This window comes from Dendropsophus ebraccatus, chromosome 5, assembly GCF_027789765.1.
Source record: "Dendropsophus ebraccatus isolate aDenEbr1 chromosome 5, aDenEbr1.pat, whole genome shotgun sequence".
In the NCBI taxonomy this organism is placed as follows: domain Eukaryota; kingdom Metazoa; phylum Chordata; class Amphibia; order Anura; family Hylidae; genus Dendropsophus; species Dendropsophus ebraccatus.
In genome coordinates, this window is record NC_091458.1 from 131,353,552 (window position 1) to 131,365,649 (window position 12,098).

Below are 12,098 nucleotides of genomic sequence, written 5' to 3' on the forward strand. Positions count from 1 at the left end.
GAGACCTTATGATGCTCTCCATTGTATGTTTTTAGGATAGGTTCTTAAGGCTTCCCTTGCACTTGTCTTGACCTAGAATGAACGTTTCCCTGTATGAATATTATTGACTTGTTTTTCATACTGTCTCTGCCAGATACATTTTGTGGCTCATCTTCTCCACCAATGTGCTAAGTGCTTTTCCTGCCTTTCAGGATCAATGGTCCTTATCAGGTCCAGTCTAGCCTTCCCTCCAAGATTCTATAAAAACAAGGAAGTAGTTTTTTTTGCTTAATTTGCAATTTTAGTTTGTTAATGGAGAATTATGGTAACTGCTGGGTAAACACTTAGATGTCACCTTCTCCAAAAACACAACCAATGACCTGGGAAATATCCGGACTGTGGCTACATGTTGCTTTTGGAAAGACTTGCAGACCTGTTTCCTCCAGCTGTTTAAGCAGCATAGGACGTGCCAGGGCAAACCAGTTATCGGAATGTGTTTGTTAGAAGTGAAAGAGAGTAGTGTTGATTTTTATTGTTCCAAAACAAAAACCACAATGGTATCTCAGCTATCAGCAGATTATAAATGAAAAGTTAAAGAGTCTCTGTACCTACAATCTGCCCCCTCAAATTGCTTGTACCGTTGGATAGCTGCTTTTAATCCAAGATCTGTCCTGGGTGATGCAGTTATGGTCCTAAAAAAAAACCTTTTAAACTTGCAGCCCTGTGTCAAATTGGCTTGGCCTAAAGTGTCTGTGCCCTAGGCCTGCACTGCCTCTCTGTTCCTCATTCCCACCCTCCTCGTCATTAGGAATGTCCCTAAAAGAATTTCTCCTGATCACCACTTGTCTGAACACACATGTGCTTGATAGTTAAGGCACATGTGCAACGTTCAGACAAGTGATGATTAGGAGAAATCCTGCCCAGGGGGATTCCTAATGGTCAAGAGTGCGGGGAGGAGAGACAGAGAGGTGTCGCCGGACTAGGGACCCCACACTCTAGGCCACACCAATTTGACATAGGGCTGCAAGTTTAAAAGTTGACTTTTAGGACAATGACTGCATCATCTACCGAATGGACCCCAGGACAGATCTTGGATTAAAAGCAGCTATCTGATGGTACAAGTGGTTTGAGGGGGGGGGGGGGGGGGGGCAGATTGTGGATACAGAGTGGCTTTAAAACTTCACATGAAGAGAAATAATCTGCTACTGTATAACACAAGTAACAGATCTTATAGGAGTTGTTGGAGATCAAATAAAAAGGCCCCCTAATATTGTTCATGATTTTTTATATAGAGCATATATTACCTTATGTGTCAATGCCAAAATCTAGGGGGGTTAGTTTTGTTATTATTTATTATGAAAAATTTCCATAATTATTTGTAAACAATGAATCATTGTTGGCTTTACATTCTTATAAACTTTATAATGTTTTTTGTTCATGCTATAATGTTCGATAACTACAATAAAAATTGTTCTTTAAATTTTTTTTAAAGTTGTTCCTTAAAAAAAAAAAAAAAATGTCTTCCAAAACACATTCTTGCCCCTCGGTTTTGTGTTGCATCGTAGCTGAGCTTCATTTACAAGAAGCCATGTAGTCTGCAGTATTAATAACAGTGTGCCATACAGTTGCCAAGATTCAACCTAGCTTGCACTTTGTACACAGTGTACTGTGGGATCTTATCTGCTTAATAAAACAATAAGACTCTTACGTGAAATTCAAAAGTAAGAAATACACAGTCTCAATTGAGGGAAATTTCTATATGGGAACAAAAAGTTTTTGCGGGCGCTATGGTGTGGCTTCACCGCTGCCATACTGGTCACTATCAATAGTGCCACTTATATCTCGTTGCTTGTTATATTCAACTGGTTTAAAATATTAAATTACAATTTTTTGGCCTTCCTCTAAGGACTAAAGAGAAGGAGAATGGTAGCAAGAGATAACATAGCTTTCTGAGTTTCAGCGGGGATGAATTTCGAGGTACTCTTGGATAATTCTAGTGATCATTCTTAGTTGGCTTGTGGCCCAGCCTAGATACCTAGTCAGGAAAGCTTTTATTGGCATCTCTAGTGACCATCTTTGTCTAGTACCCTGTCTGAAGTCTCCCATGTCCGCTGGTTTGTGACGCTCTCTGTTGCAGGCAACTACAAACACTTCTGCGCGTAAGTGTAGTCACCCATCTTAGGCTGCCAGTCATTATAAATGAACTGGTTAGGGACTGGATTGGATTGATTGGATTGTATAAGTGCCTATGTCAAAGTAAACTGTTTAAAGGGAACCAATCATTTCCAAAATAGCCCAGGAAGCTATAGGTATGGTGTAATGAAGTTGGATTACAGCAAACTCGAGTGCGCCATCTGTGACTAGCTCAGTGCTGAGTAACGTCAACATGACTAGTTGAGGATAATTTGGATATGGTCTGAGAAACTTTGTTTTTGGGGAGTTTGTGCAAAGCTCATAGGTGTCAGATACAAATTTGGAAACAGTGCACGGGGCTTTATTACACCATACGTATAGCTTCCTGGGCATTTTTGGAGTGATTGGTTCCCTTTAAGTAAAGAAGTTACCGTTGCATCACTTCCCAGTTGTCTGGTTTTACATCAAAAACTGTCATCAGCCCAGACAGCAGTATTAGGGAGCTGGGGGAACCACAGGGTTCACTTCACTGACCACCATTACCACCATCAAGAACATAAGGTGCTGTTCCCTTAAACCTCTACAGCAGACCCCAAGAGAGAGTTGCTCATCAGTGATCCCTTTGTTCCTGAGCTAAGCCCTGAACACCAGTAGGGAGGCCCTAGTCACCCATTGCCATTACCACCATCCATCATCCTCTCCTGCATCATTCCCTCTCCCTCTCCCTCTCTTTCACACATACTGGGCCTGCTGTTTATATATATATATATATATATATATATATATATATATATATATAGAGAGAGAGAGAGAGAGAGAGAGATGGCAACATGGAAAATAAAAAACCCCACAAAAATCTTTAATAAAGATTAATTTAAACAATATGCAATTTTCAGATAACACATTCCCTTTCACACCTCCCTAATACTGTTATTATTGGCTTAGGTGAGTGAATGTTGACGTGAAGAAATATTAACAAACCCAAATGGGTTAAATGATTTTGTGTTGTATAGACAATCGTCAAGAACAGCTATCATCATTAGAAGATGCAGTTAAGTAAGGTGTTGGGTGGAGATGCGACTCTCGTATAATCTAATGAAGGTATTGGGAGTCAGGAAGCAGAAGGAAATAGATGTTAGTGAAAGCAGGCAGTCATCGGCCAAGTAAAATAGCCTGTGGTCAGGTGAAAAAACAAGGTTAACTGGCTGTAGTATTGCCACTCGAGTGGGGAAAGAGAAAGTTTTCCACTCAAGCTAACGGGTCAGTAGAGGACTTTAATTTAGTTATGGTTTGCAATTTACGGTATCTTAAACTTTTATACATTTCTGAAAATGTAATATATGGATTATATTAAAGGTAGAGAGGCTCAAATTGGTTTATTAGTGGACTATGACAAAATTATATTTTAGAACAGGACACCAGAGTCTGTGTAGAAAATCTATAACTTGCCAGTATGTCTTTGTGGTAAGTCATAAGTCTGTATGCTTACTATTATACATTAAAGGGGTATTCCACCAAAACATAACTTTTAATATGTATATGTATTCTGTCCCTTTTTCAATGTGGCTGGCACTCCTCCTTTGTAAGACCCATGTGATCCAAATTAGTAGGAAGCACCTGTGTACATATGGTAAGTACCTCCTCTTTTCTCCCATTCTACCTGTAGAAGCAATGGTGAGAGGTAACAGCTTGTTCACACTTGTGTTGCTTGGTGGCCGCTTTCTCCGACGGTGGTGCCTGCAGAATTTGGGGGGGCCCTTGGGGTTTGGTTCTGTGACATTGGGGTGGCAGTGCCATTTTGTGGCCTCCCTTCACTCCTTGCGCACCCTTTGCAGGGTTGGTGTTCGCTGACAGGCACAGTGCTTGGTTAGGGACTCATGTGTATCAGAGACCTGCACGTGGTACATGAGGCAATATGGTTTGATCAAATTATATACTAACTTCTGATGTTGGTTTTTAATGTAGCTGAACAAGCTTTCGTGTCAACCATGGGTGCGATGTGCAGCCATTTCTGTCCTTTAGGCTTGTGCAGAACTTTAAATATACTGCTGCCCATGGTGAAAAAACATACAGCCTATTCTTACCTTTCTGCTATCCCCTGTTGTCCTCCTACGGCATGTTTGGGTCCTGGCCGAGATGATTCACTTGTGACACCACATTTAGCCATTTACTGGACGTGGTGCTGCCCTGTCTCGGCCAGAAATTGGCTGTTTATTATTTTCTCAAATAATGAAGAAACATGATATGTCAGCATACCGGTATAATGTAATCCTTTGGTGCACGGATCCACACCTGGCCAGCTCGCTCATGTAATCCAGGAAGAAAGCACTTGATTCGGCACTTGCAAAAATGAATGTTTTTTTTAAATCATTCATCTGTGCAAGTGCAGAATCAAGTGCTTTCTTCTTGGCTTGTTATTTTCTCAACATGGGCAGCAGTATATTAAAAATTACGATGCAAAGTAGAAACCAGCATGGGGCACTCACCATTTCTTGACTTTATTAGATCAGTGCTCCATAGTGGAAAGGGAAGGGAGGATGGGAGGAGGAGGATGGGGAGGCGCGTACAATCCCTGAGAGAGCTGTTTTACTCTCACTGGTCCTTCTTCCGGCCAAGGAATATTTAAAGTTATGTTTAAGCAGAATACCCCTTTAAAGATGGACTATTGTTAAATCAAGTTTTATTTCAACCTTTTTTTTCTTTAAAATGGACACTTGTTATTATTCTTATCATCGATGACTGAAATAAAAAGTAACATCTCTATTATAAAGCTGGTTCCTCGATTCACAATAGATATTATTCACAGTTACCCCCCCAACCCTCCCCCCAACACACACACTTAACGATCTCTGCATAGTCCTGAAATTGTTGGGATTTTGCCAACAGTATTTAATAAAGGAATTTCTTGCAAATATTTTTCTCAGACAGTGTCACACTAAATGCTCGGACAGCTGTATATTTTTCTTGTACTCAGCTAATAAGTCAAAATTACTGGCCAGGGTAGGCAATGTACATATCACCCAAACCTCCATTAATCAAAAAACCTGACATGTTAACTATTCAGAGGGGCCAAAAGCTTGATAAGTGGTCAGGAGAATACAGATTCGCTTTAAGGTGTTTTCCGACCTAAAAGGATGGCCCGTCCACAGGATAGGAGCCAATACAGTGTTTGTAATAGTGGCATAGGGTAACTGCAGAGCAGCTTCCATTTGCTTCAGAGAGAGCTGCTCTGCAGTTACCCAGTGCCACTGCAAAGGCTAGAAAAGCCTTTTAAACCATGCAAAACCATCTGCAGTGTTTTCGCTAAACTATGTGCTCTGTAAATTTGAAGTGTCACTGTTGTTATCGTTTCATAGAGACATGTCACTGTCACTGTTTGACGTATCATAGAGACATGTCAAAAGTTTTGATTGGCCCACGTGTGAGTGTTCAGACCCATACAGATCGGGTAGACGAGTTAAAAAAAAAAAGAGTTGAGGTCCATTATAAGTTTGACTCTTTTTTTCTAACTCAGCAGCAGTCCTCTCCCCGCTCGTTCTCCTGATTGGTACGGGTGTGAACACTCAGACCTGGACCAATCAAAACTTTTAATATGTCTCTTTAACATGTCAAAAGATTTTTGTAAGATAGTGACAATTTATGTGTTAAAACTAGATATCAATGAGGATTACCTACCTCAAAAACTACTGTAGATAGGGTACGCAGTGTTTAAATTTATAATTTCCTGTGTACACATCTTTTAGGGAACATTAGAAACTGGTAAATATTTCAGGGTGAAGTCTGACATATTGATATTATGCAGACTGATATTCTTCCGAGGTCAATATTGTCCATGTTGATGTCATATTGTGGCCACTGAATATGGCTCCAATGGCAATACACGTGGATGGCTGTACCAAACCACAATACATACTAAGGCCCTGCTCATACAACGTATGTTTTGTATAAATAATGGCCGTTGTTGAAATTTTCAACAACGGCCGTAATATATACAAAACATATGTTGAATTGGAATGAATGGAATCCCGGATGGAGTGTATACACATAGTATACGCTCCGGCTGGCATTTCATCTGGCTGCACGAAAAACTGACATATCAGTTTTCTGCAGCCGCTATTCATTGAACAGCGGCCGCACAAGTCATGTCAGTTCACACAATGGAGCGTGTGGCTCCGGCCATACGCTCCATTGTGTGCAGCGAGGAATTGGGATGCCGACGCACATGGGTGTGCCCGCATCCGAATTCACCAGAAATGAAGATCATCTGCAGTACCGACCGGGATGATCTTCAGTAATACCGTCCGTTCTGTGACCTGGCCATTGTGTACACCCGGCCTAAGGATTACAAAATAGGTTACTGGTTTTGTATGATAGTATAGCATCATCTATTCTATTCATATAGTATAAAATATCAAATTTTATTCTTCAAAACACAAAAAAAAGTTTACCTAAATTGATCAGATAAGGTATATTTTATAAAGTTCTTTTTTCACTTTATTTTTTTATACATAAAAATAGAAGAACGTACACATTAAATGTGTCACACGTTACCCATTTCCTTAGAAAAAAAAAATACAAACTCACATATGTAAAAAAGTGCTGAACATAGAAATGATACTCTGAAGAAAGAAATCATAAAATATGTATGTAACAATGGGGTGACTGGGACCCAGACATGTCCTTTACCTCAACCATACCATGACACGGGTTATAATAGCATACTACCCTAGACAAGCACATGACATTTTCCCTTTACATGCTCTGCGCTCACTTTTGCCACTATAGTAACTGTTTGTGAGACACTTCTGACCATGAGCTGTACCCTAATAACTGAATGGTCAGCTTGTCCCTATTTGATAGGTTCATACATTGTGCATAGTTACAGCGTTGCCAACCATGCCATAAACTTGCCACAATAAAACGAAAAAAAATCTGTGCAAAACAGTTTGTAAAAAATCATACAGTTGTATAAAGCTATCACAGTATAACTCACATTTATTAAAAGGGAAACCAATAGAAATGAGCGAACCTAGAGCATGTTTGGGTTCGTCCAACCCCGAACTCTCTGTATTCGATTACTGGTAGTTGAAAAAGTTGGATGCAGCTTTAAGGCTGCCTGGAAAACATGGACACAGCCAGCGGAAATCAAATGCAGAGACTTTAGGTTTGGACAAACCTGAACGCTCTCGGAGTTCGCTCATCTCTAGAAACCAACCATACAGGACTTTATCTTCTCACAAGGAGTCAAAATGAGCATGATGAGTGCATTATAAATAATGATGCTCAAGTGAGTGCCGAGATTTTTATACTTTGCTAGTTCTTTCTTTTACGGCAGCTACAGAGGTTGCTACCAATTAGCCTGACAGCACTTTAAGGGTGTCTTGTATTACGGTAACTCTATGGACCTTATGGAAACTCCTATAGACCCTAGAACATAACAAAATTTCAGATGCAGTATTTCTCAAACATATTGTTTCTTAGATGCCGAGCTACTGGCTCTACTTGGTTGCTTCTCCACTACAGCATGGGAACTAGTAGTAACAGGAGTGAAACCACTAGAATAATGTTCCAGATTTGCTTGTTTCCCAACATGCATTGCTATCTGTTTCTCCGTATTGAAGTTAGCCCAGTTGTCCTCATTCTGGATTTTATATGCTGGGTAGGAAATGTTCTCACTCATTGGAAGGTACATGTACGATTTGTCATTAAAAGGAGCGGTAGCAGTCTCGGGGCATTTCCCAGGGTACACATCCTCTTCTTTTGAGTATCTTGGGTTGGAATTATAAGTAGAGTATTTTTTCAAGGTGTGAAGCATACTCTTGAAAACTAGATGCATAAGTTCTAGAAGGTTGAGGAAAAGAGAAATAAGCGACACCACTAACATAAATAAGATGAAAATAGTTTTCTCCATAGGTCTCGACACAAAACAATCCACTTTGTGAGGGCAAGGATTTCTTTCACATACATAGACAGCTGGCATAACGAAACCGTAAAGGTACCACTGACCCAGCAAAAAGCCAGCTTCAAAAATACTTTTGAAAATGACGCTTGTGACGTATGTATACATCAGAGCCCCCCTGATTTTGACTCGGCCATCTTCTTGAATGCAGATTTTTAACCGTTTCTTCTCTATGACTGCTATGGCTTGGTCCACTTGATGGTCTTTGTCACTTATAGCTCTTAATTCTTCCTCTTTTTGTTTGAGCTTCTCTTCTTTTCTAGATAGATAGATTACATGGCCCAGATAAAATAACGTGGGGGTGCTAACGAAAAGAAACTGAAGCACCCAGAATCGTACATGGGAGATTGGAAAAGCCTTGTCATAACAAACGTTTGGACACCCAGGTTGTTCTGTATTGCAGACAAAATCTGATTGTTCGTCTCCCCAAACTGATTCCCCTGCGAGACCAAGAATTAAGATGCGGAAGATAAACAGCAATATTAGCCAGACTTTGCCAAAGCCAGTAGAGTGTTCTTGCACTTGATCCAACAACTTTTCAAGAAACTCCCAGTCTCCCATTGTACTTCAGTATTTTCCCTGTAAAATAAAAGCATTTAATAGTATTTGCCTTTTTGTGATTTATACGGCAAGACATAAATGATGTATAAGTAAAATAAGTGACCATTTTTTGTGCAGCATATTACTTGCTAATAAAGATATTTTTTGGGCTATGTTCAAGTACCACCACTTTTTTGGCTGTTCGGTGTTTTTTTCCCCCAAAATGGCTGTCATATAAAGGCCAAATAACAGCCTTAATTATGCAAAAAAAAACAAAACCCTATTCTAAAAAAATACCCATCAAACGGCCAAAAAAAAACATGGAGGGAGATTTATCAAACTGGTGTAAAGTAGAATTGGCTCAGTTGCCCCTAGCAACCAATCAGATTCCACCTTTCATTTTCCAAAGAATCTGTGAGGAAAGAAAAGTGGAATCTGATTGGTTGCTAGGGCAACTAAGACAATTCTACTTTACACTACTTTGATAAATCTCCCCATAGTGCTTATAGTGTGATTGTCAAGTTTAGGGTATGTCCACACAATATATATTTTCGTAAAACCATGGCCGTTATACAACTGCCGTGATTTACACGAAAATATATGTGCCATACACATACTATACGCTCCGGCCAGGATCCCTAGCGGTGCTGCAACCAACTGACATGTCAGTTTTCTGCGGCTGCTATTCATTGAATAGCGGCCGTAGAAAACCTTGTCAGTGCACACTGTGGAGTTAGCGGCTCTGGTCGCTCGCTCCATAGTGTGCTGTTGGGAGTTCTGATGCGGGCGCGCGGGCCCGAAAGATCATCCGATGATGATCTTTATAGAGACCGGCCGTTCCCTGACCCTGACTCTTACTGTGTGTTAACATAGCCTTAGAGTGTTATTTTGAAGGAGCCTCAGGTTAATATCCTTGGTAACCATGACTTATCCTAGTCCAGCATGGTCGTGGGATGAATTACGTTAACAGAGTAAGCGAGTAAGGGTTTCATTTCTCTTTCCAAATTTTTGGAGTATGTGCCCAAAAATCTTTGAAAGGAAGCTTAAATGAATATTTTCTTCTATATTAAAATGGACACTTTGTAAAACCCATCTCATTACATTTCCATCTTTTTGTATATATTACATGAAACCCCCATCTAGTAAGATTGCATGTATTTATAAAACAGATGGTGCTAATGGTAAAAAATATATAATTGACAAGTTTCCTGCTTTTTGTGGTAGCTAGAACTTGTCAACAATTCTAAATCCTTTTCAACAGAAATACAGGTATACAGAAATATTATTCTGAGTATATTATCCTATTCTATTATTCTTTGCCTTAGTTGTTCATATATGACTAGACTGAAACAGCAATATTCAAAGATACAGCTATCAAAAGGAAACGGGCAGCCTACTGACTGAGTCATAGCTGATCGCCGTGTTGTTGTATTTCCTCATCCTTTTCTCAAGCAGATAAGCTTAAAGTGGTATTCACATCTTTGCGTATAGGATAGGGGATAACAAGCTGTTTGCTGGGGGGTCTGACAGCTGGGACCCCCACCCTTTCTGAGAATGGGATGCAATCATCCTAGCAATAAATGAAGTGCTTGGTGGGGTTCCCGGCTGTCTTCTATCCTATGAAAATATTATAGTTTCCTTTTAAGATAATGCTTTCATAGCTAACACGTGAAAAAAAAAGTACAGCAATTGGGGAGAGGTGTACGAATCAATTTGTGGCATTTTTTTAAATCTATCTATCTATCTCCTATCTATATCTATCTATCTATCTATCTATCTATCTATCTATCTATCTATGTTCTATCTATCTATCTATCTATCTATCTATCTATCTATCTATCTCCTATCTATCTATCTATCTATCTATCTATCTCCTATCTATCTATCTTATCTATCTATCTATCTATCTATCTATCTATCTATCTATCTTCTATCTATCTATCTATCTATCTCCTATCTATCTATCTATCTATCTCCTATCTATCTATCTTATCTATCTATCTATCTATCTATCTATCTATCTATCTATCTATCATCTATCTATCTATCTATCTATCTATCTATCTCCTATCTATCTATCTATCTATCTATCTATCTATCTATCTCCTATCTATCTATCTATCTATCTATCTATCTATCTATCTATCTAAAGTATTCCACCGGCACTCCAGATTAGGTGAAAAAAAACACTTTGATTTATTCAGTGAGTATACAGCACAGCAAGCATAATCAGTTGGCAACGTTTCTGTGGCCTCTCGCCACCATTTTCAAGCATTTTCAGGCTGGTGGCGAGAGGCCACAGAAACGTTGCCGACTGATTATGCTTGCTGTGCTGTATACTCACTGAATAAATCAAAGTGTTTTTTTCACCTAATCTGGAGTGCCGGTGGAATACTTTACATATATATGCACCTCGTGGTTGGAGGATACATCTGGCACCCTGAGTCCTTGTGATGTGCTGCTGATTATACTAAAGAATATCTATCTATCTATCTATCTATCTATCTATCTATCTATCTATCTATCTATTTATCTATCTGTCTATCTTCTATCTATCTATCTATCTCCTATCTATCTATCTATCTATCTATCTATCTATCTATCTATCTATCTATCTATCTATCTATCTATCTATCATACTGGAATACAGACCCATGGTAATCCTTATCACTTCATACCCAGGACCATCCCTATACCATTCTCCTGTTACATTGTAGGAGTATAGATGGGTAGGGTATAGATTGTCTTGTATAACTGAGTAAAAACCAGATGCTATTGTACACCATTATACTATAAAGAAAAAAAAAAAATGCATTGCAACAATACAATTTTATTTATTTTTTGCTGGATACAATAGCGTCGTCATCTACATTTTTGTAGACAGCAAAATGAAATGTCTTGACAAACTGTAGTGTAAACCTCTGAAAATGTTGATAATAACACTGTGAAGGACAGTCTAATTCACATCGTAATTAAAATGTGATGTTCAGAAGAAGTTAATTGTTTCCCATATTTTGTACAAAATATACAATAACATGACATTTTCCTAAAGCTTTGTTGATGCAGTTTTTTTTTTAAAATACACATTAAAAGAAAATAGAGAAAAATTTTATTTTTGGGGCCCTACACAAACATGCTGATACATAGTCATTTACATGTCAAATTCCAATTCTGAAATGGTCAAATTTAAAGTATAAAATCCATTTGCTTCGCCAGTTACTGCACCGCGCTGAACTTTTTCTGTGCATAACAGTATATAGATTTCTGTACTGTGCAAAATACGTCATCTGTTAATAAAGTTATTATTTAATTTACCTTATAATCAGCGGAGGAGCTCTACCTATAAGATGTTACTGATGTTTCCACGTGCTCGTGCATGCCAAGGAACGTCCCTGTAACCAGCAGCAGTGCAGGTCGTTCTTGATAGAGCCATATGAGGTTTGCAGTACCAGTGGCTGTGAGATAAGAGAGCTAGACAGACGATGCC

General features: G+C 39.0%; 1 protein-coding gene across 1 annotated transcript; it reads right to left on the reverse strand.

The window, feature by feature from the left end:
• Positions 1–6,656: 6,656 nt before the first annotated feature.
• On the reverse strand, positions 6,657–12,098 carry LOC138793039 (gap junction alpha-4 protein-like). The gene is made up of 2 exons (XM_069971298.1): positions 11,927–12,098; positions 6,657–8,650 (listed from the first exon to the last, which is right to left on the reverse strand). Exon 2 carries the CDS (start codon positions 8,630–8,632, stop codon positions 7,574–7,576), a length of 1,059 nt encoding a protein of 352 aa, XP_069827399.1. The 5' UTR covers positions 8,633–8,650; positions 11,927–12,098; the 3' UTR covers positions 6,657–7,573.

Bases quoted from the DNA above. Each gene is read 5' to 3' on its own strand.
- LOC138793039 (XM_069971298.1), bottom strand. From the start codon at position 8,632: ATGGGAGACTGGGAGTTTCTTGAAAAGTTGTTGGATCAAGTGCAAGAA.